This window comes from Rosa chinensis, chromosome 2, assembly GCF_002994745.2.
Source record: "Rosa chinensis cultivar Old Blush chromosome 2, RchiOBHm-V2, whole genome shotgun sequence".
Lineage (NCBI taxonomy): Eukaryota > Viridiplantae > Streptophyta > Magnoliopsida > Rosales > Rosaceae > Rosa > Rosa chinensis.
In genome coordinates this window covers 54,024,436-54,051,499 of record NC_037089.1, presented here as the reverse complement: position 1 = coordinate 54,051,499, position 27,064 = coordinate 54,024,436, and the positions used below count along the sequence as shown (strand labels likewise).

The window sequence follows — 27,064 nt, the reverse complement described above, 5'->3', positions numbered from 1 at the left end:
GGGTATCCATCAATCATGAAAAATTCATTAACTAATGATTGAGAAAAAAGATATTTTCTTTTACAAACTTGGATTATTCTCTCTTGTTTTCAGCAATATTCTTGCAGGTTTTTGTGATGTTGCTGTTGGGTTTGCTTTATTTTCTGGCCACTGCCCACAAGCATAGATTCTTATCTTTCACTGTTGCAAGAGCTCTAAGGGATGGATGAATGTGCTCATCTCTGCCTTGATTGATTCTCTTTGCTATCCTCCTGCTTTTGTCCTTTTGTTAACCCTCTCCTTTTCATTGATGCCTTCCTAGGCGGTTTTTGGCGCAGTGTATAGCTGTTGTGCACACCTTTCCTCCACAGTGATGTGCATATTCACACATGTTTGTTCTATTTTCTCCCATCCCATTTGGTTATAAATACAGCATTGCCATTCTGAGTTTTCTACATTGCAGTGCAGTACCAGCCTCCTTCTAGCTCATTGCAATAGGTGGGGTGTGGAGCACAGTTACCCGAAAGGAAAAGATGAGCTATTCACGTTCTAATATGTCTTCTGGTTTGTTTCTTGACTAGCTTAGCACCTCTCATTGCCTCTATTTTCTCGAGTTCTTTCCTTCTGCTGTCATAGTGTGATCAGCTATATAACTATTCTTCCATTCAATTAGGCAACTTGGTTTATACTTGCAGAATCCTTGTTTATTTGCACCACCTTTAACTTGTATGATTGCTGAGTAGCGTCTTGTTCTTACGAAATTCAGGTAGCAGAACTGCTCGAAGAACACTCGAGTTTGGAAGGACACATGTTGTGAGGCCCAGAGGGAAACATCAGGCAACAATGGTCTGGCTACACGGACTGGGGGACAATGGCTCAAGGTATTATCGCTATTCCCATTCTGAACTAGTTTCACTCGTTATGAGTGATATATTATACATTGCAAGACCTTCTGAAGTCCTCTATAGTCTATCCAGTTAGGGAAGCTATGACTAGTGTGCAAACTTCTTTCTACTCAGCTCTGGGAAATTGCACGCTTCATATTAAATTAAGTTCATCATAGAGTTTGGTATTCAAGCATCATTTTCAATACACAACCAAAGGATAAACCTTTTTTTCTTTTTTGCTATGATCTCATGGGAGAGGTTGGTGAGAACTCATAAACTATGTCTATATTTGGTGTTTATTTCCTGATTTGTGATCAGCAGTAGATGCAATTCCGCTCCTTTCCTTCTGTATCATGTCCTGTATTGGAAGGATTGACTTTTTTGTTTTATAAACAAGAAAAAGAAACGTTTGCAAGAATGTCAACATCTTGCATGCTCTACAATTTGAGCTGGATGGGGGCTCCGTATAACAAATCTATTAAACACCAAGCATCTTTCTTTTTTGAGAATCTCGTTCTAATTAATTCGATTAAGACTTGATAGAGCAGCAGCGCCATCAGGGTATATGATAGATTGTGTGTCCATGTCAATTCTTGTCTGATTGATGTTGACTGTTTAGCTTATTCTGGGAAGCCTTGATTGGGAAATAGTATATGCCAAATTCATGACTGGGGGACCACTAGTTCCCTTTGTTCTCTAAGTGGGAAACTACAAATGCACTTTAGCTGCAGATAGGCATATTAGATGTAGTAAATACAGATTAGTGTTGCATGATCAGCAAATAAACTGGCTCTGTTCCTTTTATCCTCAAGCGATTGCTGTCTCATTATTACCCACCTGTGCTTTTTCTTTTTCTTATGTTGATGCTTTCTGAAGTAGTGTGATCCCATCTATGCCTTGGCAAAAATACTAAGCGGTGGCCATAATGCCTGTTATAGTTTAAAAGAGCTGCAGAAGCTCCATTTGCAAATTTAGTTTTATTTTAGCTGTTTAATTATCTGCTTGATTAATACTCTAAGACTTGCATTTCTCATTTTCTACTCCTTCTGGCAACAGTGCATCTCAGCTATTGGAATCTCTCTCTCTCCCAAATGTAAGTATATATGTATCTTCAGAAGCTCACAGTATTTGCATCTCTTTTCATGTATGGCTGTGTCACCGGTACTAATTCATTTACCTATTTGTGCATTATCATCTAAATTTTTAACTATATGACAGATAAAATGGATCTGTCCAACTGCTCCTACTCGTCCTGTGGCTATACTTGGTGGTTATTCTTGCACTGCATGTAAGATCATATGTTCTTCGAATGTGTATCAATATAAGATTCATATCTGACTATCTGTACACTTATATCTCTACATCTTCTGCTTTCTGATGTTGATAAATATATTCTGAATAGTTACGACTGTTTATCAGGGTTTGAAGTGGGAGAACTATCAGAAGATGGCCCAGATGACTGGGAGAGTTTAGATGCTTCAGCAGCACATATTGTGAACTTGTTGGCAGCTGAGCCAGCTGATGGTACTCTCAATGCTAAACTAATTAAAAATGATCAACTTGCTGAGATTTATCATATTCTGATGCAATAATTGATAGAATGTTCTGTGCTGATTGTTTGCTTTGCTGAAAGTTTAATTAGCATATCACTTTTTCTTGTGACAGTTAAAGTCGGTATTGGAGGCTTTAGTATGGGTGCTGCAATGGCCCTTTATTCTGCAACTTGTTATGCTATGGGTAGGTATGGAAATGGCAATCCATACCCTCTCAATCTGAGGGCAGTTGTTGGACTTAGTGGCTGGCTTCCAGGAGCAAGGTACAGCAAACTTAGAGATTCTCAATGTAAATAAGTATGAAGTTACGAGAACTAAACAGCAAAATGTTTGTTGGCTTCCTCCAACTCACTTCATACAATTTTCCACTTGTTGAATTGAGTTAAAATGTTGAAAGACTCCATGTTTGACAGTGAAAGGTATATGCAGGAGCTTGAGAAACAAAATAGAAGGGTCACATGAGGCTGCAAGGCGTGCTGCATCGTTACCCATTCTGCAGTGCCATGGAAATGGTATGTCCGCATAATTCTTAAGCTGATATTTCCATTTTCATTTATTTGAAAGGTTTCTAAAACAACTTGATATATGTGCACATGACAAGATAGTAGTTGCAATGGAGATTTTCATTTCCATGAATAAGAATATCTTTGTAGCTCTGATGACTCAGAAAGGCTTGAAGCTAATACTTTTCTGCTGTTGTAGCTGATGATGTTGTCCCCTACAAGTATGGAGAGAAATCGTTCCAGAGTTTGAATTCAGCAGGATTTCGATTCCTTACATTCAAACCCTTTGATGGGTAAAGTTTCCGATTTTAATTAGCAAAGTTGATTCAATCTATTTTTCATTTTGTAACTTTTTATCCATGATGAAACTCGACTAGATTTTCTGAATGTTTGGTTTAATTCTGCAGGCTTGGCCATTATACAGTCCCTAAAGAGATGAATGAGGTCTCCAGTTGGCTTACTGCAAGGCTAGGGCTCGAGGGTTACCGCTCCTGAATCCAACAGTTTGTAGTCGGGGCTAAAGTGAAAGTAGTAGCTAACAATAATGGGTGAGAAAGGGGTATGTACAAGTAGGTAGTATACAGAATGAGGCATGGAGGGTATATAGTATAGCTAAATTGATCAGTAATATCCTTGTGTTCTGTATCTCTACAAATAAGTTTTCTTCATTACACTTCGGTTCAGTTTTGGGTGTATTTTGTAGTCATTAATGTGATACTAATATAATAATTTGTGGAGTTTTACTTCTGCTTGCTCTTTTCTCTCCCTCCCATCACAATTGGAATTGGAATTGGAATAAAACATTCATCAACTATACGCACAATAACATCAATCCAAGCGGGCAATTTTGTTAAAGAAAGAAAAAAACCAGAAATAAAATGATATATCAACTGAATTACAACAGAGACCAAAAAGAATAAACCAAAAATGCAAATTCTGTCCATGGCAAAAATATCATTACCAATATACTTACACTAGCATTGTCACCACGGACACGAGCCTATGGTGTTTCTTGCAATGGAATCATAGAGAATTAGGCAGCCTTTCGAAACTGGGAATGCCAGAGGCAGTCTTTGCCTGAGCTTATGAAGTTGGAAGGAACTCAGCTGCTTGTCAATAATCATCTGCAAAAGCAATCTGATCATGACGCACCAAACTCCTTGTGTGTCGTCTAATTGTTCTGGGTACCTTTATGGTCATTCCTAGTATCATTGATAGCTTTAGAATCGCTGTACGGGGAGAGAGGAGGGAAAGAAGGCATAGCCTGCAAAATGAATTTGCGGCCACTTCTCAAGCCTTTAGGAGACCTTGACCGCAACTTCTCAGCTCGGGATTGTGGAGGTGACACACGTTTCTGGTTTGGTGAACCTTTGACAACCTTGGGGGGGATAGAAGGTTCCTTCAGTAACTCAGGTATATCATCATCCATTCTTTCATAACTGGCACCATCAGAACTGAGCTGAGAGGGCCCCTTGCTTTCAAATACTTGTGGGGTAAATATGACAGGTGACCGTCCCCTTTTCAAGTGACCAGTACCTGATGGCTGAAGCCTACTTGATTGTAATTGGGCTTGCGAAATTTTTGTGCGGTTTCTCATACTTGATGAAGCTGAAGAAACCCTTGTACTTGAGCAAGGATTTGACAATGGCGTGAGATTGCTTATAACAGAAAGTCCTTCCCATGGAGAGTACGGATCCATATCCGAGGCCTTGATGCAATCATTCCCACCCTTAATAGTATCCAGCTTCTCAGCAGGGTGGGTTTCCCACTTTTCAGCTCGGTTGTATTCATGGTCTGTAATTTTAGCATACAAGTAAGAGATTTATTGTATTGAAGGAAGAAAAGAAAAAGGAGACCATGTCAATGCAAATGCAAATGTTTGTGTAATTCACATTCTGTGAATGTTTCATGCATGAGGATAGGAGACATCAAAATTAATAGCTGATTTCCTTGGAAGATATCAAGTGCGTAAAGACATGAGACAAAACTGAAATATCATTTGTTGTCACACGGACGGAAAACCTAAGAGAAATTAGCTTTCTTTATTTTTCACCCCCAAAGAATAAGTGGATATTCAAAAGATATACCTCTCTCTCTGTGTTCCTAACTGTGGCCATAATAGCAATAGAGAATTCACATATAGAAATATGAATAACAAAGAGAACCATGCCAACTAACCTGCCTTAGTGCCACACGGATTTTGGCAACAATCACATCTACATGCGCCAGAACATCCAACATTAGCCTGGAGAAAATACAAGGGGCAAAATGAGGTAATGACATCAGGATAAGTCGAGAGCATAACATTAACCAACTTCATATGCCAATTCTTGTTCCATGAGCTAATTAGTCGTTGCTTTTCCATCATATCATTTATATGAAAACATAAAATTATTATCTAAATTTGGAAATTCTACCATCCATCAGTTCAGGAGCAGAACCAGAATGCTAGGAGAAACAGCATGTTTCTGAGCATGATACCAAAGTCAAAGCCATATATACATATCGAACCTGGAAGCATTCACAGTATTTTTTCAGGCACTTTGACTTCTTGCAATTGCAACCTCTCTTGTGCCTAGCTGATGATGGGGTCGTCCAGTCTGCTTCTTCCTGCAAAGAGTTCTCACGCTCAAAATACTCCCAAATTTCCAATTAAGCAACCCTGGAAAGATAAATGCTTTAACAGGAGTTACCATAATGTTAGGCAAAGAGTTGATTTCATGCTTCACAACTTTGGGAGCAAATGCCAGCGGATTACGGGATTCAATTTGCTGACGTGCATCAAAAACAGTGTCCTCAAACTCAGGCTTGTTGTAGCAGTTTTCACATGCACATGAATCCAAACAAAATACTCCAGCTGCAAAGCACTCACAATAACTGCCAAAGACAGAGCAAGATGAAAAAAACTGCAAGAATAAATGGCGCGTTGTGTGTGTGTTTTTTTTTTTCCTTGAACACGTTAATGAGAGAATTCCGTGTTATAAGCAGAAATTCAGGTGCTTGTTGATCAAGTTTTCTCTAGGAAAAAGGTTGGACAGAATTGAAAGTCTAGAGGAACAGTTACTAACTACCTTGTTTAATGCATCACGCATTTGAATCTACTTCATAGCCCAAGTAATGATACAACAATTTCTAAGAGTGATATCAACAAAGTTGGTGTTCACTTACAGTTTCAAACATTTAGACTTCTTACAGTTGCAGCGTTTGCAGCCCTCACTTATCTCTGCACCTCTTCTCCTAAACACATTTCAAACATGCAATATTATGTGAACCATGTAAAAAGAAAAATGAAGAATCATTGATTAATAGATTGATAAAAATGTACTTGCCTTTTCCTTTTTTGGCTCAGTTCGTTTAATTCCTCAATCTTGTTTGCATCCTGTGAAGCATTCATCTCCTCACAAGGAACTGAGTGCTGGTCAACCAGTATCTGATGCATAGAATCACATGGAAGGTATGGCACACCATCAGTAGAATAAAAAGTGAAAGTAGTGTGCGCAGCGGTTTGACTTTCTTGTTGATCATTGCCCACAGAAGAATAATTTTGCCCAAGTACAACTGAAATAAAGCTACTACTTGACTCATGTTCTATGTTGTTTCTGTTGTCATGCTCCAACATCTGGTCTGGTGTACTCAGACAACCAGTTGCTTTCCTGCTTAGCAATACATCTGAGCTCATGGATGTAGATCGAGTAATGCTATTCAGATGTAAACCAATACCAGAACGAATAGGAGCTGAGGTGGAAGAGTTTCCACCAATTTGGCTGGATCTAACTGACTCACAGAGGCAAGAAGACAATTGTGAAGTGTCACAGCTAACACCCTGCAGACTGCTGAAGGCTTTGCTATCTAAATGAGAAGAAGCTAGAGTCTTCAAGTTTGTTAGTTTGGATTGTGACCTTAAATTGTCAGTATCATGCGTCAGACTGCAAAGACTTCGATGGTTACCAAAGTTAGAACTCTTCTGGGCTACTGCAGTCTCAAATTGGAGATGCCTACGTATACCACGGTGGTGTTGACTAACCTCCTACAATTGAAAATAGATATTAGTCTATTGCATATATGAGTATAGTTTGCATAAATATAAAGAAACTAAATGCCTATGTATACTCATGCACATCGTAGCGCGCACACATAAATGGACAATGCAACATGTAATCCACATAAACAAAGAGATTAAGAACAAAAAAGAGGTACTCTCAAACTACACAGCCCCCTTATTTGAAGAGACTCTTTTCAAGAAAAAAAACTAAATAAATAAATAAACAGATCATATTGTCAGGGCTGACTCCAAAATTTTAACCAAGTACGAAGAATGATATATCATATATAATTTTTACCACATATTCTTTTAGTACTTTTCTCTTGCTCTTATTTGAATCTACATGTAATTGCACAGTAGCATTTTGTTCAACATAATGATAGCCTGCACTCTGCAACTTAACATGTAGAGAAACCAACATTCAATAGATAAATATATGTACTGAATTCAAATCATTTTCATATTCGTTCATAGAAATGCATCCACGCAAATACATTCACCTTAGCTGTATTCTGTCCACGGCTTTGTGCTCGGGTGACAAGATCTACACTATTTTTATCAATCTTCTCAATGATTGTGGTTTCAATCTGTGTCAGTGAAGGTAAAGGCAGACCCACTTCAGCTTGATTCAATGTTGGAAGGGGTTCACTCTTTGTACTACCATCAATAACCTCATGAACTTCCGTATTGGATTCTTTGCCGGCATTGATACTGCTCTGTATATCAGCAGAACCTGTACAGTCTACCTTCGCAGGGTCAGCCAAATATTCATCAATACACCCTGATGCACTGCACAACTGGACCTCCTTCTCAAAACTAGGGTTCTGGAATATAGTTGTATTACATTCTTTATAACCTGCTTCAACTATATCATTCCTGAAAACATATAGGATATATATGTCAATGAAAAAAAAAAAGAAGGGGGGGTTGTTTTGTTTCAGGTTGATCGAATTAGGAAAAAAGAGATTCAACTATAATGTAGGAAAGTATAATAAACTTATGATAAGATTAGGGTATCTCACACCTTTCCAAGAAACTGGTTTCGCGCTCCAGATCAATATGGGGAGATGTAAAGACAACTGGTGGCGTTGGGAAGAAGGTTCCTACTAATCTTTGTGAATAACTATCACTCTTCACTGTATTGATAGGAGTGAGATTGCTAAGGAAATTGGAGAAAGGCGACTCCTACAATACAAATAAGTCAAGGCACGAAACTCAGTTCCATCATTAACCAAGACAAAGCAAACAGCAGTGACCATCTTTCCTACACTATTATACGAATTACTCAACAATAGCCTTCTCAGCAACAACAGAGGGCTATCACATTCTTCTCAATTTAGTTCTTATTTTCATTCCACATCACTCAATTTCTTCAACTAACACAAAATAGAAACCCGAAAACAAAACCTAAATGGTCACCAAAAAACAAGATGGAAACCCTACCCCAAATTTTGGTTTATAGCTCTCATTTCTTAGCAGCCAAACAACAAACCCAGCCACACCCAATATTACTACCACAAACGAATTAGGGACTCAAACCACACCTCGACCACAACAATCGAAGCCATAACCTTTCAATATACACAATCACAAAACCAAAACGACGGCGTTTACAGCACACTCAGATATTAAGAACCGAATAGTTACTTGCACAGCCGGAGACGAGGCTTGGGCCGGCGATGAGGCGGCAGCCGCGGCAACCCGATTCGTTTCCGGTGACCCGTCCATTTTCCGAGCGCAAACTCACCTAAACCCTCCCAACTCTCTCTCTCTCTCTCTCCGCACCGCCAACGAAAAATTTGGTTGAAAAGTTTTCTGGTCAAAATGACGACATCATCAGTCATCATCGTTTTTACCCTTTTTGAACCAACACGAGCGGGAACAAGAGTCAGACTGGGCCACGTGTCCCTCTGACTGGGCCTTCTTGGGCTCAATTCCTTCTGGCCCAAATTTGGTTTAAACCCTAATTCCCGCTCCCACCTCCCCTTTTCGCTCCACGTGTAACTCAGAGTGAGTGGGCCGTATTGGGCTCATAACTTAACCGAGCCTCCCCCAGGCCCAAATTCAGCTAAACCCTCTGATAAACCCTAAATTCCCAAAACCTCAAAACTACCCCAAAACTTCTTACAGAGAAAACTTGCTCTGCTCTTCTTCCTCTGTAGCGATGAACTTCAGGTTCCAGAACCTTCTCGGAGCGCCGTACCGGGGAGGGAACGCCGTCATCGTCAACAACACGGAGCTAATCTCACCGGTGGGGAACAGAGTCTCCGTCACCAACCTCCGTGACTCCGAGACCATAACCCTACCAATCCAATCCTCCTCCAACATAACCCGCCTCGCCGCCTCCCCCGACGGCGTCTTCCTCCTCACCGTCGACGAGAAGCACCGCTGCCTCTTCATCAACCTCCGCCGCCGCGTGGTTCTCCACCGCATTTCCTTCAAGAGCGCCGTCGCCGCCGTCAAGTTCAGCCCCGACGGCGGTTACATTGCGGTGGCCACCGGTAAGTTGGTCCAGATTTGGCGGTCGCCTGGGTTTAAGAAAGAGTTCTTTCCGTTCGAATTGGTTAAGACTTTTGCTGATTGTGATGATAAGGTTACGGCGTTGGAGTGGAGCCCCGACTCGGTTTATGTGCTGGCCGGGTCGAAAGACTTGACTGCTAGGATTTTCTGTATGAAAAAGTTTAAATTGGGAGGGGTAAAGATTAAGCCTTTTATGTTTTTGGGGCATAGGGATACAGTAGTGGGTGTGTTTTTCAGTGTTGATAAGAATGCCGGTAAGGTAAGCCGGGTTTATACAGTTGCGCGTGACGGTTATATGTTTGTGTGGGGTTTAAGTGGAGATGATGAGGAGGTGCCGTCTCCCGGGACACCGGAGAGGGATGGGGAAGGCAATGTGGAAGGTGATGGTAGTGTTGTCGTGAAGAAAAGGAAGGGTTTCGAGGGAAATGAGGGTGAGTTGGATAAAGAAGGTGGTTATTTGATAAATAGGAAATGGGAGTTGTTGAAGAAAGAAAGTTTTGGGCAGGCGTCAATGAAGGTTACGGCATGTGATTATCATAGGGGGCTGGATATGTTGGTTGTGGGGTTCCCAAAGGGTGTATTTGCGCTGTATCAAATGCCGGATTTCGTGTGCATTCACAGATTGTCGATATCTAGAGAGAAAATTACAACAGCAGTTTTTAATGAGCTTGGGAATTGGCTGACATTTGGGTGTGCAAAACTTGGACAGTTGCTTGTATGGGAGTGGCGGTCTGAGAGTTATATTTTGAAGCAGCAGGGGCATTACTTTGATGTGAATTGTGTTGCTTATTCGCCTGATTCACAACTCTTAGCCACTGGGGCAGATGATAACAAAGTGAAGGTAAATGAGTTTTTAGAACATAAAGCTTTTTTATTCAAAGATAATGCTTGGCTAGTTTTATGTAAGTAGTTATAGGTTCCAAGCTCTTATCATTAGAGAAAGATGAGAATAAATTGTTAGCTCCTTTCTGCAGACCTCATATAACCTCCCTACAATAGGAAGGTCTTTTGCATGCATGCATTTGTTTGTGGGTTTTGTGTTCAAGATAATTATTAAGGTTTTTTATTTGATCCAGTTGTAGCATGTACTGTATTGAATAATAGTGCACTATTACTTTTGTCTACTATCACTTGTTTTTGTTCAAACCTCACTCTATTCTTTTATTTTGAAGGATTTGACATATGAGAATTCTAGAATTGTCTAGTGATTTCAAATATGCATGATTTGGAATGAAGTGATTTATGTGTTTTTACAGTACATCATGCCTCAGCTATCAAATGGAGTTTTCCAAAAGAATCAACTATTGGCATTCTTCATGCATGCTTCACCTTTACAACTGCATTTTCAGATATGTGAATCATTAGATAATATTGCAGACTTAATCTTATTGGTAACAGAATTCATTTTTGAAAATTTATTATTTTCTTTGTTCAGGTCTGGAATGTTTCTTCAGGATTCTGTTTTGTAACATTCTCTGAGCATGAAAATGCAATAACTGCACTTCACTTTTTGGCGAACAAAAATACGCTCTTAAGTGCCTCTTTGGATGGGACTGTTCGTGCATGGGATTTTTTCCGTTATCGAAATTTTAAGACATATACCACCGCAGAACCAAGACAATTTGTTTCTTTGACAGCAACTCAGAGTGGTGAAGTGATTTGTGCTGGAACTCTGGATACCTTTGAGGTATTGGTTCTTCCTTGCTCATAGTACATTGATTTTATTGTTTCATTTTAGTTTCTGTTTCCTAATTTTTCTTAATATTATGCATGCTAGATTTTTGTTTGGGATATGAGGACAGGCAATGTGAAGGACATTCTTAGTGGTCATGAAGGTCCTGTACATGGTTTGGCGTTTTCTCCTACAGATGCAAATGTGAGTCTATTCATATTAAATGTGATTGTCTAGGCTGGTTTGTTTTGCCTAAGAAATATATTGTGCGTGGCGATTTGATATGTCTATGCTTCTACAGCTCTTTAGTTGGTTTCTGTTTCTTTTTCTTTTTTTTCCTCAAGTGTGTTTCTCATTGGAATTCACTGTGCTTCCCTTGCTCTAATAACTGTTTTGTCTTTAGAGCTGCTCACCTGAGCGATTTTTTTTAGCTCCTTCCACCACTTGGCAATTTTGGTCATTTGTTAGAAGCGGTTCAATTTGATCTGACTGCTCAGTTCAATTGAGCTGTCTAAATAATCAATTATAAGTTTGTGGGAGCATGAAATGTTGTCTTTCACATGTAGGTTTTAGCTTCATCGTCGTGGGACAGAACAGTTCGGTTGTGGGATGTTTTTGAATCAAAAGGTGGTGTTGAAACATTTCCACACACACATGATGTTCTTACAGTAGTTTACCGCCCAGATGGAAAGCAATTGGCTTGCAGCACATTAGAAGGTCATATTCATTTCTGGGACCCAATTGATGGTGTATTAATGTATACCATTGAGGGTCGTAGGGATATTTCTGGTGGTCGTCTTATGACTGATCGTAGAACAGCTGCCAACTCAAGTTCAGGAAAGTTCTTTACAACCTTGTGTTATTCTGCTGATGGGAGTTACATATTAGCTGGGGGAAGTAGTAAATACATCTGCATGTATGATGTTGCTGATCAGGTTAGTTTGCTTAATAGTAAAACATCTTCACTTAAGTTTATATTTATGTGATTGTTTGCCCCTATTTAGCATCTGTCAGATTCTTTGAATGGCTTGTCAATGGTCTTCAGTTACTTCATTTTGTTCAGACATCAAATTAATGGGTCTGTTAATTGGATTTGTTTTTCCAGGTATTACTGCGGAAGTTTCCAATAACTCACAATTTATCTTTGGATGGAGTTCTTGACTTCTTAAACTCAAAGAATATGACAGATGCTGGCCCCCTGGATCTAATTGATAATGATGACAGTGATGTAGAAGAAGGTATTGACAAACAAACCCGGGGAAAGTTGGGTTATGATTTACCAGGGTCCATGCCTAATCGTGGAAGGCCTGTTGTTAGAACTAAATGCCTGAAAATTGCACCCACTGGTAGGAGCTTCTCAGCAGCAACAACAGAGGGAGTTCTAGTTTATTCTATTGATGATTCCTTTATCTTTGACCCAACTGATCTCGACATGGATGTCACACCTGAGGTACTTGGTGAAACATTAATATTACTACTTAACGATGCCATTGCTTATGATAGAGTCACAGTTGTGAAAGATTAATGGTCATGGAATATTTTACTTGTGCAAATATATAGCGAAAAAAGGACATGACATTAAGCCAACTATTAGTTAGCTCTTTTATTGTTATAAAGGGTTGCTATGTTGACCCTCTGAATAAAGAGGAGATTTTTATGGTTGCCTGGAATAAAGGGGCCAATGGCGCACCTCTGTAAAGAGGCGGGATGTATTAGGGTAATGGCGGCAGGGAGAGGAGAGGGAAACTTTTATCTTACTATGTCCACCAATGTCATTTTACTTTAGTGTGGATATGGGAACTAAAATTTTTAAGTAGCTTACTGAGCCAATTTTGGGGGTCTAAACAGTAATCACCCTTCATTTTAATGCAGCTATTTCTTGGTAATAGTAGAACTTTTCCATTGGTTTTCTTTTCTTTGACATTTACTTTCTGTTTATATTATTCTACAGGGAGTTGATGCAGCACTGAATGAAGAACAAGTAACCAAAGCTTTAATCCTTAGTCTTAGACTAAATGAAGACTCTCTAATTAAGAAATGTATTTTTGCTGTCAATTCAATAGACATCCCTATGGTTGCCTCATCAATCCCTAACAGATATTTAGAAAGATTAATTGAGGTATTTGCACATCTTTTGGAAAAATGCCCACATTTGGAGTTCATACTTCAGTGGTGTCAGGTACTTTTTCTTGACTTCATCTTCTATTCATTCTTAGATGCTGCAGACCTGTTACACTGTTTTGGGATTGAGATCTCACTAGTGTTTTGTGATTGATTTGTCTTGCAGGAGATCTGCAAAGCTCATGGTAACTCCATTCAACAAAATTCTCAAAAACTGAAGCCTGCTTTAATATCCTTGCAGAAAGCAATTACGAGAACACATCAAGATTTGGCAAATACATGTGATTCCAATGAGTGTACGCTCCGTTATTTATGTTCAAAAACCTCTATTGAAAATCCATGAAATGAAAATGATTGCAATGCTGCTAAAGCAATTGGGGGAAAATAGAGTAGCATTTTGCATCAGATGTTCAGCTGCCATGTGCTATATCAACACACTTTGGGTTCGAACCCTAGTTACACCGGGGATTGTGCTCAAGAACTCCCAATATGTTGGTTAATTGCCACTGAAGAGAGTTGTTAGTCGTGGCAGGTATTTTGGCGTCAGTTCATGTCATCCATCTGTTGTTAAAGTAGATTTTCTTGAAACATGGTTTGACGCATGTGCGTTGCCCTGGCATAGCATCAGGCATATATCTGCAGTTTTGTTGTACTTAAGAACAAAGAGAAATACATGTTAACATCTCCTGTTCTCCAGATTGCTTTTCTGTGGAGTTTGGAATGATATGAAAGAATGAATTGATTTATCTTATTTGCTTTCAGTCTCATCTCATTCCTTTTTATTTTGAAGGAATAATTTTCGTAGCACGTACTGTATCAAACGTTCGTATGGGGTGATTTTTCCAGTCACTTTGGCTACTGAAATTGAATATTGAATGATTCCGAGTATAATATGTGATATTTCCATCATTCTGGTTTCTGCAGTCACAACTTTAGACTATAAAATCTCTAACGGATTTTGTTTTGTTAACAGCCAAACGCACCTTCTCCATCAAGTATACCAAACTCTCAATCATACCTACTGAAATTAAAGGACATCCAAATCACACTTCCAATGTCATCCATATCTGATGTAAAAGGCATCAATACACCATAAAGGCTGGTTTTGTAAACCCGGTGATGTGCGGCAATGCTGCACATCACAATTAGAGACAGAGGGAACTTTGATTTAGAAATCTAAGTTACTGCTCCGCTCAATAGTTTTACTGCAAGTCCCCCATTTCCAATTCAAATCTCCACATTGAAATGCACCTTAGGCCCACCCACGAAGGTATAGATTATCTCCCAGACCCAATCTCGCACAAAAACTTCATACTATGCACGCAGATGAACAAAGAATAACTGACATTTTATTGCTGTATAACAAAAATTTGAAATTATTGACTCAAGGATACAAGACAACTACTTCTGTCACTTTCAGAAACAACCAAACTGAAATTTGTTATACGTCTTCAGATTCAACAACTCATTCAGACTTCTCCTGATTGGCTGCAATATCCTTAAGCTTTTCCTTAAGCTCACCGTTCTACACAAAGCATACCACAGTTTAAAGTAATGCAGTGCCCTGGATTTATAACTATTAAAGATAAAACAAGAACTGAATCACAAGAACTAACCTGATGCATATTGAGAATAATATCTGAACCTCCAATAAACTCCCCCTTGATGAAAATCTGTGGAAATGTTGGCCAGGTGCTTCAAGGAAAACAAAAACACTGACATTAAGAAAACAACACCAAATTCTAAGTTTATCTAAACCACCAACCCTGCCTCTGGACAACCAACAAAATTTTCAATTGTTACTCAAATAAAAACCCAGGGAACCAAGCCACTTCTTATTATTAATACAATTATACATTCTGGCTGAACCAAGGGTGAGGAGACTAGTCCCTAATTCCAATGAAATAATGAATATGATGGGTACTGAAAAAATTACAATGATAATTCTTCATTCAACCATGATTTCTTAAAATACTTTATGTAGTTCACCGGAACAAATTTAATTACCCTCATAACTATAACCAACCTGGGCCAGCAAAAGGAAGTTCTATAAACAAAGCTGTGAAAGCTTTGGAAAATATAACACAAATAGTACTGCATACCTATAGGCTTTCACAGCATTTTTCAGCTCAGGATCTTCCAAGATATTTCTAGCACTCAAAGGAACATCTGCAAGGTCCAGAGTCATCATAAGAATACTTTTTGCAATAATTTTAATTATCAGAAGTTAACAAGTTGCACACAACATATGATAAATATATATATATAGTCATCATAAGAATACTTTTTGCAATAATTTTAATTATCAGAAGTTAACAAGTTGCACACAACATATATATATATATATATATATATGTGTGTGTGTGTGTGTGTGTGTGTGTGTGTGTGTGTGTGTGTGTGTGTGTGTGTGTGTGTGCAGCTAGGAGGCCACTATCAAATATAATTGAATAACTAAAATTCGGTGTGTTTGCTTCATATCCTTAAGTTGTACCCAGGAATACATGACTAGTTTTTTCAAGTTCATCAAATTGTATAATCCAGGTACCCATTGAAGAGGTTGACCTAAAATAACTTCAATAAGTTCAAGAACCTAGTCCCTTCTGTATTTAAATTTCACCGAAAACAATATTGTACTTCATGTGGAATTACTACATGGACCAAGTTATACCTTGCTATATGTTCTACCCATTGCAGTATTCCTAATTCATTCATTTAGCTTGATCACATATAAAACAACATGGACAATCTTACGCATGTATCATCATATGAGCCTCAATGTATGTGTTCAAAATTGTAAGCCTTTCTTTAGATAAAAGCCATCACTGTGATGGAAAATATGAACAATCATGGAAACAGATAGCTTGCAATGTTTTTCTTTTAGTATTTCTAATCCTCTGAAAAATAGATTGATTGCTAAATGAACCTAACAAATCCATGAACGACGGCTGCAGTATCAAACAACTAGTCACTTACGGTATAGTGATAACACTCTCACTGCAAGTGAGCTGAATCCGCATTGAGGAGAATCAGGCACTCCTTTCATATAAAGCATTACAGGGTTTTCCTTGACATCCTGCACCACAAACAAACCAGAACCATTTAGTGCGACGACAGAGGGGACACAAATTCCTACATTGAGAAGTCATTCGGCATATACCTACCCGTTCAACGATGTCCTTCAAGCTAAGGCCAGAACCCTTAAACTTATCCGTGGGTTTAAAGTCATCATGCGTATCGGGATCATTCGGCACAGAGGTGGAGTATCTCATTCCATTGAGATAAAGTAGCCCAGGAGCCTAGTACCAATTCAAAAAACTATACCGTCATTAAGAGTACATGAATGATAAAACCCAATTCAAAACATGGGGTAATTTGATACTAACACAGTCAAATAACCCCCCCTCTTTTTTTTTGGGCTTTAATTTGGTTCGAACTAAAGCACTAAACCCTTTCGGGTTTTTCAATCTATTTGGTAATTTACTAGTTCAACCATTCAGATGTGGAAAACCCTTAAAATTCATAGTGGGAAACATCATAAAGAAAGAGTCTTTGAAGCTTACAATTGTGGAAGAACGAGAAGCTGGGACGCTTGAAAATGAGAGACCCTTGAAGAGCAAATTTGAAATAGACCTAGCCATGCTGTTCATCAATCAAATTGCACAAAGTTAACAATTAGAACAAGTTTGTGCGGTCGAAAACCAAACGAAAGATTATTGAGTTACCTGAAGAAGAAGAAGAAGAAGAAGAAGAAGATGGAAGGAAGAACCAACAGTACTTTTCCGCCTGGAACTGGCTGCTGTCCGTCTGCTATGTACTTCTGTTCGATTGAACCTCAAGAGTAAAACGGTCTTTTTGCAATTGTTTGCACCACTCTATTTTTGGTTTTACGGTTTTACCCATTTTAACCTAATGTTTTAACGTTAACCCAATTTAGTTAGAATTTTTCTATTGAAACTTCCAAATAGAGTTTTTCTATTGGAACTACCAACGCTTTTTACACATACTATCAAATTTTCAAATATTAAATTTACTCATTAACCCTCACTAAAGTTACTCAAATAACTTCACTAATATAATTTGCAAACAAACTATTATATTTAAAATAAAAAAACTTAGTCACTTTTATAATTACTCCATAAATCTTTTTTTTTTAAATAAGAATTGATTTCATTAGTAATCAAGCCATGAAAATAGGTTAGAGTCTAACAGAACTTACAGACGGAATCTCGGGACAAACCGGATAACCTATCCAAGTCACAACTTGACTCATTAAAATCTAAAGGGACGCTCGCTGAACAGCAAGCTTAAACTACGCAAGAATAATCTCGCTCTCTAAGGAAAATATATTCATCTAGTCTAATCTGCCAATCACACAATTGTGGTACAAATATCACTAGAAAAGTCTTAGAAAAGCTTATAGAAATTATCTCTACTTCAAAAGGCTTGAGTCCAGAATGTCTAAAAGCATAGAGAACTCAAGAGAGTGCTAGTCCCTTCCCCTTAGGGTTGGAACCAGCACCATCTTCAGCCTCCTCAGTAGCCAAAAACATCGGCAACAGGTTGCTCTTCGGGCTCTTCTTGAGGGTCTGCAGTATATAGCCACTCTTTTCAAAATTGAGCCAAACTAGCCCAATCACTTTTGGCCCACAAAACGCCTCCTTAAGCCCAGCCAACTACAACCCAGAAACCAAGGCAATCAACCCTAGTTCAAAACTACGGTTTCCCATGCATCTTTCCGGACCTTCTTCCTGCCCGTAGCCTTCCGCCGCACTGACCTCCATCAGACTAGTCTCAACCACCGGCCCAATCATCGTTGCCCTCCTGCCACCTCCACAAAGTGCGGCACACCGACGTCACCATAGCCTAAGTCGAGGTCGTCCTAACCTGACACCACCGAAGGAACCAGAGCCTCCAGCCGCCCAGACCTAACCCCAAACTCAGTCAATCAACGTGGCCACGACGATGCAGATCCCAATCGCCCCAAAAACTACTAGCGTCGACACCAACGTCGCAACTCCGATTCGATCCACCAAACCATGTTAAAAAAGCCACCCTAAGCCGATAATCGACTCAACCGAAGCCTTCGAAAACCTTGGTCGAGAGCCCAATGCCGTCGCAGAAGAAGCCACAGTCTCCCCAAGCCCACGCCGCCGTCCATCGCCTTTGTCTGGTCTAGAGAGCACGAGACTCCCAGCCACCATCAGGAAACCTAGGTTTCGCCTTCCCGGGTTGCTTCGTAAGTTTTGGAGGCCCTCTCATTAATCCTCCCCCCTTGTTACAATGAAAATAATTTAATAATCGGAACCATTCATTTACTCCATAAATCTTAATTACAAATCCATTTCTTAATCAGACAACATAAATCTCTTTTTCAATTAAAAAAAAATCAAACACAAGTATTGTAACATAATGTGAAGATCATTTATCTTTGTAAAAGGATTAATGAGAATGAAAAAAAAAATAGTGATAAACCGTCAAATTGGGTATATACCTACCTTTATGGATAATTGGGCATATACCTACTTGTTTAGTGATCACTTACCTGTAAAGTCATTCGAACGGTAAGTAATAGTTTTGTAACCATCAAATTGTACCGCCCATTAGTATGATACAATTTGATGGTCAAACCATCTATCCTATTGATTTTTTTTTTCTTGCAACATGATTTTGAAAGAATAATGCAAATATAAGTTGTTGTTCAAGTAAATCCAGAATATGTGTCTGGCCCAAACTCGAGATTACTTGCTCTAGTTGAAATAAGGTTTATATTAGAGATATTCTCGGAGAATCTTAGGAGATATCCAATCAATGTACGATTATGTTTCCATGTACAACTCTATGTCTATGCTTATAATTCTCTATATAAAGAGACCCCTATTATCAATGAAAGTATGATTCAATTCTCTCCCAATTCAGTTTTTCTTAAACACGTTATCAGCACGAAGCTCTAACCCTAAAACAAATAGCTAAACCCTGATTCAAGAAGCTAAAAACCTTGAATCCGAATACAAAACCTTGAAGCCTTTTCTGCCTCCACCTCACACCTTGAAGCATTCGATCTCAGGAGTCCAGAACCGGAGGAGCCACCCCAAGAACTGGTCGGAAACCTACCGAACTGGCCACCGGAAGCTCCATCCAACCCGCAACAAATATTCCACCGTTCACCATCTTCCGGCCATCCAATTTCAACCAAATTGTGTCACCAGATACCTCTCAATCAGAAAATTCAGGAACCGGAAGAAAAAGCACAAAAACATGCCTAAAAGTGAGTGAACCGGAAGACTGAACCTTCCAGCAGAAAACCGGCAGAAGGAAAAGAAAAGAAAAAAAAGGAAAGGAAAGCCCAAGGCAGAGGCCCACTGACGCAAACCCACGCCACGTCATCACCAGGACCCGCGCCAAGTCAGTAAGAGGAACCACTCCACGTCAGCATCGGGACCAGCGCCACGTCATCAAATGGGACCCACACCGCGTCAGCAAGGGGGACCCACTGCCACGTCAGCTCCCAGGTCAACGTCAGTCAACTATCGGTCAACGCCGGTAAACCCACGGTCAACCACTTTTCCTACCACTTTTTCCGGCCAACTTTTTCGGCGACCAATTTCGAGGTATTTTTTTCTAAAAGTTCCCGTTTTTACATTTAATTTCTCTTCTTTTTCGGGGACTTGCAACCTCCCTTCTTCTACCCCCCTTTATTTATCATAGGGGAGACCAAATTAAGCCGAACTGTGGGGGTTTGTGCTCACTCCAAGCTTAGAGCTTGTAGAGTCCTCCAAACTTAGAGTTTGTTGAGATAAAACGATCGACCGCAAACATCATTGTTTCTATCTAATCCAACCCCTCTTGGAATCGAATTTCTTGGAAGCGACTATGCTTAGAAATTTTATTTGTTTTCGTGGTAGCCTTTTTCACTCCGAAACTAACCCTAATTTCTTGTTCTTTGTCAGGATGAGTAACCTGAACAAATTGGACTTTGCTCCATTGGGAACAACTGGCTCTGAATATCACAGGTGGGTTCGTGATGTCCGCCAACATCCAAAGGCCGATGGAATCCTGGATACGATTCTCAAGTCTAGCCAGGACGTGTTAACTGTTGAGCAAGCTCAAGCTTTGGAAGCAAATAGAGCAACCTTAGAGGCAAATAAGGTTAAAGTCATCATCCTAATGACTCGTCATATGGATGATTCGCTCCAGTACGAATGTATGAATGAAGAAGACCCCAGAAGGCTGTGAGTCTCACTCGAAGAAAGATTTGGCAACGTCCGTGACTCCCTGCTTCCTGACCTAGAAGTGAGATGGCATAACCTCCGCTTCTGTGATTTCAAGTCAATTCTTGACTACAACTCAGAAGCACTTCGCATTAAATCCTTAATGGAATTATGTGGTAAAGAGATCACAGATGCGATGTTGATTGAGAAGACTCTATCTACCTTCCCCGTCTCTACATTGATGGTTACTAAGAACTATCAAATCGATGTTACTGCAGGACGAATCACAAGGTTTCATGATCGCATTGGAGTTATGAATGTCACTGAAAAGCATAACAACATCCTTGTGAAGAACTATAATTCGAGATCCTTGGAAACAGAGCATATTCCGAAATCCAATTATAGTCGCACCCCTAAGAGAGGGCGCCAGGAGTGAAACCCTAATCTTAGAGATACTTCTGGATGTTCTGGTCCATATAATCACTCTACTTGGGAAGGTAACCGCCACAGTAGGGGTACACAGAACCGAAGAGGTCAACGTGTAAAGAGAGAGAGAGAGGCAACGCCTCTGGCCATGTTGGTGGTGCCACCAATACTAAGAGCCATCTAAATGACGTTTTCAAAGCGCCTCAATCAATGGAGTTCGAGCAAAGAGGTGTATGTTCTCGATGTGGAGTGTCTGATCATTGGGCACACATTTGTAGAGCTCGTGAAGAACTTGTCACCGCCTACAGAGCATATTGTGAAGCAAGATAAGCTCACTATATAGAACAAGAAGATTAAGAAGATGATCTAGAGTGAAGGGTTGAAGACTAGAAATCTGGCTGGGATCAATAGATAGCCAATTCTGTTTAAGTCTTTATTTTTTCCTAGAGATGTAATAGGCAATTGCCATATATTTTTGTAGTAAATGCCAATGGTTTAGTCTTTCTTCAAAGTAGGCTCACCCAAAGTAAGTGTGATGTCTAGGAAGGTTCTGAGATTAGTGGTACTTAAGCGAGATTTGCTCCACCGACATCTCTCTACTCACCTGGTCACATTTATTTTGGAATTACCGAAAGAAGTTAGACGACTACCATTGTTTTGCATTAGCTAGCATTTTGGATTAGATTTTCTTCGATCAAAGAGACAATGATGTAACTCTGTTAGCTTATGAATAAAATTTCGAGTTCTTTTTATTATGACTCCATTTTGATTCGGAGCATATTACTTTGTGACTATGATGGCTGAGCCATCAGTATTAATTCAAGGACATGGAATAGCTCAAGTTCCACTCACTACAACAGAAAACCTCATTTACGAGGAACCTATTCCTCGCTGAAAACTGACATTTCGTCGCTGTAGTATTTCTGCGAGGAAATTTTTTTCGTCTTCAATTCGTCGGAGAATGCTCGTCAAGAAAAGCTTCAGCGACGAAAAAATAATTTCCTCGCCAAACACTTTTCTCGATGAAATTAATTTGTCTCGCTGTTATTCTTTAGCGACATTTTTTTTCCTCACCAAAACTCATATTTTTTCTCTTTAAAAAAGTTTGAGGATTGGAAAATAGTCGTTAAATATATTCTCCGACAAACTAAATTTCGTCGCTAAATTAATTATTTTCTTGCTAATGATAATTAAGAATTTGAAAACTATAAATAATAAAAGAATTAAACTCCGGTTTTTGGGACGAAAATCTTTTCATTGTTATAAATAGCTTTGGGCGAGGAAATTTTTCCTTGCTATAAGCTGTTTTTAGCGAGGAAATTTATTTCATCGTAACATGTATCCTTCAGTGAGAAAAAATTTTCTCGCTAAAGGTACTCAACAATGAAGAAAGCTTTTTTTTCATCGGTATAAGATCTAGAGTCTATAGTGGGGAAATATTCTTTTTGTTGCTGTTGTCTACTTATTACAATAAGACTTGTTAGCGATGCATATCAATTATTTTATTTTACAAAGAGGATTCTTATTCAAGACTAGTTAAACATTCAACTAAATAATAAAGGAAATAAAAGCACATAGCAAGGATTTTGGAACAAAAGAAACTTATATTGCAGCAAACATGGTTTACATTTGATCTATAGTACACAACTCTATTGGTAGTTCATTATTCTCAGACTTGAAGGAAACGATCCAAACCTATATTTCAATGGCAAAAGTACATTAATTTGCAGCAATTTGATCTTCGTCAACAGAAAGAATGCTGAAATTGGATACAGTAGCAACATCTTTACTCTTGTCAAATTTGCAGGTACCGCGATCAGTCCCACTGTTTTTAAGGGTAGTCCTTCTCTTGCTCCAGTCCTTGACTTAGTCCACCAGTACAGCCTGAGTCACACGAACCGTATCAGTACAGCCTGAGTCACATGAACCGTATTCTTCTGGATCACACTGCAAAATGTGCAGGCTCATAAGACAATGTCATGCCATCATAACAGTCAAGTCAACTATAGTGCATCATCAATCCATTAGAGATAAGGACGCAACCAACTGCCTAAACAAACACAGCTTCTACCACCAGTACTGAAAACTTTGCAGATATTATAAAATGAATGTATGTGAATCCTACTTGAAATCCCAATAGACAAAAAAAAAAAGAAGCACCTAGGTCCTAACAGACAGGATTACAAGGAGACTCATATTTTAAGCAGGAAAAGGATATACAAAAAACCATCTCAATCAACATTATGCTTTCTGTTTGATCTTCGAATGCAGAGTGCAGATAAAAACTTCAAAAAAGTAAGTAATTCTAACCAACTTGAAATCTGTAATGTCAAAATGTACACTCACTCAATCATCTGGAAAAGTTCAATATCTTGAAGTAAGGATACATCATAGATCTACTTAATATTCCATCTGCAACATACTAATATATACGTGACGGAGATCCAGATTCTACCACTGTCGAATTAGCTAGGCTTAAAGCCTTAAACTCAGTTAAGAAATTAGGTAAAGCTTCAGCCTTTAGGTTTCGTGGATAAAAAGTTCAATACTTTTAAGGATAAACATATATAAGATTGTAAATTATGAGCAAACCTCATGATCACAGTCCACAAGCTGCTGCTCACTGAGACTCACAAGCTCCCCTGTTGTCAAATAATGATCTCCTTCCAGTGCAAGCTCCCCTTATCTACAAGAATACAAGCAATAAATCATCATAGTATGTGATTCTTGTTTCTTCAATCAGTGTGAATTGCTTCAAATATCTGAACACACAAGTCAACGATAATACAAAAATTTCAGTGGGTATTAATCAAGGTTTGTTTCTATTTGATATTTGGTAGTGTTACATATATATATATATATATATATATATATATTCTAAAATAATTCATTTTGATGATCAGATACCTGGTAATTTATACGATATGTTCCAAGATAATTTGATGCCATATAGGTTCTGAACTGTGAGTGGTATAAGAAATCATGTGACCAAAACAGGAAGAAGAAAAAAATACTCCAACCTGTGTGTTCTGTTTAGCAATGTAAGAAACGTCTGAATTGAAGATGAGCTAGCTTCTCTGTATTTAAAGGACACAAGCCTTTGTTTTCTAAACCGATCCTAGTGACAATCAAAGACCTCTTTAGAAGGAACGACACCCATCTCACCTTACCTGCAAATTACTGACGATAATGGGGTAGGTTAGTCTATTAATTAGCTCTTATCTCATAACCTAAGAAACTGAATTAGCCAGAAATTAGAAGAACAAAACCAGCTAATCAAATGCATTGAATTGTCAGGAAAAAAAAATCATTGGTTTATCAAATTATCTATTGAGCCATGAAAAATATTCAACAAAAGACAGAATCCACTATCTGCTTTATATCAAGCAATACATGCATTTATCCTCAAGGACAACAAAGTACTAAGTATGCATATATAGACTCCTACTTAGTACATGAAACTTTTGATAGATTTGACATTGATCGAGGTAAAACAATATTGTGCTGTGTAATTTGGTAGGAAAAGAATAAGGAGTGATCTTTGGCACTGATGAGTGCATGAACAATCAAAAGATGCATAGGTCAAAACTAAAACAAAATAGAAGTCAAAGAGCTTAAGAATAAACAATGAACGCCAACTTAATTGAGAAGATATGATATATAATATGAAATAATCACAAACGAAAAAGAAACCAATTATTTCTCTCTACTCCTATTCTAGTTCAAATGGGCGTGTAAAGTCCTAAACTGACAATGTCACTGAGAATTAACCCACCAAACTACCAAATCACCCAAACTACACCAATATCCGAAAACCCAAATTGCAGGTGTGGGAATGTAAACTGACCTTGTGGAAGTTGAGACTCCAACCTGAAACGTGGAACCAAAATATGGCAGCACAGACCCAAATCGATCAAACTTTTATTTTGTTTCTGAAAACTAATTAGAAGAAAACATTCTCAATTCAGGGTTTAACAATTGCACAAATAATCAAATGAATAAGAGGGCAATTGAAATTACCCCAAATTACATACACTACGACATCTCACATTTAGATTCAGCAGAAAATAAGACCTTAGATTAATCAAGCTATACAAGAATGATATATAGGGAGGAAGAAAGATAAATCTAATCTTACTCACAGATATTAGAGCTTCAAAGATGGACGTAATCGGCGCCATGATCAACATCGCCAACTGCTTCGTCTTCGACCAACAACAACACCCAGTCACAACCCTTCAGGCCTTCATATCTTTATCATTGTCTGTAACATTGAATTGGCTATTATATTGTATAGAGAACCTAATAAAAGAGTTGAAGTTAGAGACGTACCTGAAGGGAGCGACTGAAGTGAAGCCAAACTCTCAATACCAGATCGCTTCTCCAGTGATAGAGCAAACCCAACGAAAAATTGAAGGAAGCCCCTATTTTGGTTGATTGAGATCTCCCCAATCACCATCAGGAAGCCTATTGATCACCCATCCAGTCTAGTTTTTCAGTTTACCCCTAAACCCCTGCCGAGCACTCAGACCCATTTCTTTTGTCCTTTAGGGTTTTTGTTGTGTTACTCTTCTGACCGATTTTTCATTTTTATCTTTGGGTGCATTTTTTTTTGTTATATTGCCGCTTGAACTTGCAAATGTCCCGCTTTTTATTTTTATGTTTTCGAAACCCGCCTTCTCTAATTCTTTTTCTTACCTCAACAATATAAAAATATAAAGTTTAGGTTTAGGGTTTAGGGTTTAGAGTTTAGGGTTTAGGTTTAAGAGTTTAGGGATTAGGGGTTAGGTTTTAAGGCTAATGTTATGATAATGGCTAATTGAATGATTATTTTGTAAAAGGTTTTGCATATACAATCTATGTACAAAGATCTAAGTATTTTGCATAGACAATCTAAATATAAAGATCTAAAGTTTGAATGGTTAGATTGTCAAAATTAAACTGCATAGTGTGTAGCATCTAGAGTACAACCCCCCATGCAATCATATTTCACGTTCGTCACGCCATCGGTCAACCAAGAGGATATACAAGTGACGACAGTTGACTAATTCGATCGGATTCGAAAATATGGTGAAATTGGCTAAATTTTTTACCACACTCATAATTTATTGTAACAATCTCATCCAACGGTCAGTTTTCCCATTTTGTTTTAATTGATAGTGGTTGCTCTTTGAAGTCTATGATATATAAATATAGGTTCATAAGAGTAACTAAGTTTGATCTAGTTGACCGAATTTGAAACGAGAACCAAATTGGCTGGATCTTTTACAACCACCATAAAACATTACAATCTCTCCATCGAGCGGTTGGTTTATCCATATTCATTTTCCACTTCATGGTTGCTTTAGAATGTATAAGAATTTAAATGCAATATATAAGTCAATACAACTTTAGGAAGCAAATTGGTATAGGTCAACGTCTTTATAATTAAAATTGAAATTTTTATCTTATGTCAACATACATCGATCGATGGAATATTTATAGACGTGAAGTGAAAAAAAAAAAAAAACACGTTTCGCGGTTGTCATGCCATTGGTCAACCAAGAAGACATATAAGTGACAACGGTTGACCAATTTGATCGGATTCGAAAATGTGGTGAAATTGGCTAAATTTTTTTACCACACTCATAATTTATTATAATAATCTCATCCAACAGTCATTTTTCTCATTTTCTTTGAATTGAAAGAGGTTGCTATTTGGAGTGTATGATATATAAATATAGGTTTATAAAAAAATTAGTATCTTTAAAGATTTATTTGTAAATAAAGTCCGCAAGTCCCGGCCCAAAAAAGCCCACAAGGCCCTGCCCAAAAAAGCCTGCAAGGCCCGCTTTATATGGACTGACTTGGATCCTTCGATTTACTATAAAACTCAGCCCGTTATTATTTAAAAATGTAATAAGGCCCGACCCAGCCCGTTGATGAGGCCTAATGCAAAGCACTTTGTATAACACGGACTTTTAGCGAGGAAATCATACTTTTGTCACCATTGAATTTGACGGGTTTTACATAATTTTTCGCCAAACTAATAATGACTAAATCGTTATTTCCTCGCTAATTGATGAAAACACGGACTTTTAGAGAGGAAACTATTCTTTTGTGCCATTGAGTTTGACAGGTTTTACATAATTTTTCGCCAACACAAATAACAAT

At 38.5% G+C, this 27,064-nt stretch overlaps 4 protein-coding genes and 1 long non-coding RNA gene across 7 annotated transcripts; 2 read left to right on the top strand and 3 right to left on the bottom strand.

The window, feature by feature from the left end:
• Positions 1-436: 436 nt before the first annotated feature.
• Positions 437-3,669, top strand: LOC112188621 (acyl-protein thioesterase 2). The gene is made up of 9 exons (XM_024327773.2): positions 437-543; positions 746-860; positions 1,923-1,959; positions 2,085-2,154; positions 2,286-2,390; positions 2,532-2,682; positions 2,849-2,931; positions 3,122-3,215; positions 3,330-3,669. Exons 1-9 carry the CDS (start codon positions 513-515, stop codon positions 3,415-3,417), a joined length of 774 nt encoding a protein of 257 aa, XP_024183541.1. The 5' UTR covers positions 437-512; the 3' UTR covers positions 3,418-3,669.
• A 127-nt stretch (positions 3,670-3,796) lies between these two features.
• Positions 3,797-8,808, bottom strand: LOC112185385 (CRC domain-containing protein TSO1). Its single transcript, XM_024323622.2, has 9 exons — positions 8,612-8,808; positions 7,989-8,149; positions 7,465-7,840; positions 6,252-6,949; positions 6,091-6,159; positions 5,616-5,799; positions 5,434-5,532; positions 5,101-5,167; positions 3,797-4,716 (listed from the first exon to the last, which is right to left on the bottom strand). Exons 1-9 carry the CDS (start codon positions 8,690-8,692, stop codon positions 4,094-4,096), a joined length of 2,358 nt encoding a protein of 785 aa, XP_024179390.1. The 5' UTR covers positions 8,693-8,808; the 3' UTR covers positions 3,797-4,093.
• Positions 8,809-9,068: 260 nt separating this feature from the next.
• LOC112187474 (periodic tryptophan protein 2) lies at positions 9,069-14,038 on the top strand. Its single transcript, XM_024326275.2, has 7 exons — positions 9,069-10,325; positions 10,920-11,171; positions 11,262-11,360; positions 11,723-12,091; positions 12,262-12,606; positions 13,108-13,335; positions 13,444-14,038. The coding sequence occupies exons 1-7, from the start codon at positions 9,129-9,131 to the stop codon at positions 13,618-13,620; spliced, it is 2,667 nt and encodes an 888-aa protein (XP_024182043.1). The 5' UTR covers positions 9,069-9,128; the 3' UTR covers positions 13,621-14,038.
• A 566-nt stretch (positions 14,039-14,604) lies between these two features.
• LOC112187475 (monothiol glutaredoxin-S15, mitochondrial) lies at positions 14,605-17,140 on the bottom strand. Of its 3 annotated transcripts, none has more exons than XM_024326276.2 (7): positions 17,000-17,140; positions 16,838-16,916; positions 16,439-16,573; positions 16,251-16,350; positions 15,380-15,446; positions 14,894-14,972; positions 14,605-14,802 (listed from the first exon to the last, which is right to left on the bottom strand). In XM_024326276.2, the coding sequence occupies exons 2-7, from the start codon at positions 16,913-16,915 to the stop codon at positions 14,743-14,745; spliced, it is 519 nt and encodes a 172-aa protein (XP_024182044.1). In that variant the 5' UTR covers position 16,916; positions 17,000-17,140; the 3' UTR covers positions 14,605-14,742. The 3 variants fall into 3 exon arrangements, with proteins under 3 accessions (XP_024182044.1, XP_024182047.1, XP_024182048.1); XM_024326279.2 differs by having other exon boundaries at positions 16,838-16,919; positions 17,006-17,059; XM_024326280.2 differs by having other exon boundaries at positions 16,838-16,919; positions 17,009-17,057.
• Positions 17,141-22,832: 5,692 nt separating this feature from the next.
• LOC112190510 lies at positions 22,833-25,271 on the bottom strand. Its single transcript, XR_005805557.1, has 3 exons — positions 24,759-25,271; positions 23,546-23,597; positions 22,833-22,858 (listed from the first exon to the last, which is right to left on the bottom strand). It is a non-coding gene; the product is annotated as an uncharacterized LOC112190510 (long non-coding RNA).
• Between the last annotated feature and the right edge of the window lie 1,793 nt (positions 25,272-27,064).

Bases quoted from the DNA above. Each gene is read 5' to 3' on its own strand.
- LOC112188621 (XM_024327773.2), top strand. From the start codon at position 513: ATGAGCTATTCACGTTCTAATATGTCTTCTG. The intron at 861-1,922 runs GTATTATCGCTA...TTCTGGCAACAG, and splicing joins CTGGGGGACAATGGCTCAAG to TGCATCTCAGCTATTGGAAT. The intron at 2,932-3,121 runs GTATGTCCGCAT...CTGCTGTTGTAG, and splicing joins TCTGCAGTGCCATGGAAATG to CTGATGATGTTGTCCCCTAC.
- LOC112185385 (XM_024323622.2), bottom strand. From the start codon at position 8,692: ATGGACGGGTCACCGGAAACGAATCGGGTTGCCGCGGCTGCCGCCTCA. The intron at 6,950-7,464 runs GTGAATGTATTT...TTTCAATTGTAG, and splicing joins GTGGACAGAATACAGCTAAG to GAGGTTAGTCAACACCACCG. The intron at 5,533-5,615 runs GTAACTCCTGTT...AACTCTTTGCAG, and splicing joins ACTCTTTGCCTAACATTATG to GAAGAAGCAGACTGGACGAC.
- LOC112187474 (XM_024326275.2), top strand. From the start codon at position 9,129: ATGAACTTCAGGTTCCAGAACCTTCTCGGAGCGCCGTACCGGGGAGGG. The intron at 11,172-11,261 runs GTATTGGTTCTT...TATGCATGCTAG, and splicing joins GAACTCTGGATACCTTTGAG to ATTTTTGTTTGGGATATGAG. The intron at 13,336-13,443 runs GTACTTTTTCTT...TTTGTCTTGCAG, and splicing joins TCATACTTCAGTGGTGTCAG to GAGATCTGCAAAGCTCATGG.
- LOC112187475 (XM_024326276.2), bottom strand. From the start codon at position 16,915: ATGGCTAGGTCTATTTCAAATTTGCTCTTCAAGGGTCTCTCATTTTCA. The intron at 16,574-16,837 runs GTAAGCTTCAAA...AATTGGTACTAG, and splicing joins CTTCTCGTTCTTCCACAATT to GCTCCTGGGCTACTTTATCT. The intron at 15,447-16,250 runs GTAAGTGACTAG...TGGACCTTGCAG, and splicing joins GAGAGTGTTATCACTATACC to ATGTTCCTTTGAGTGCTAGA.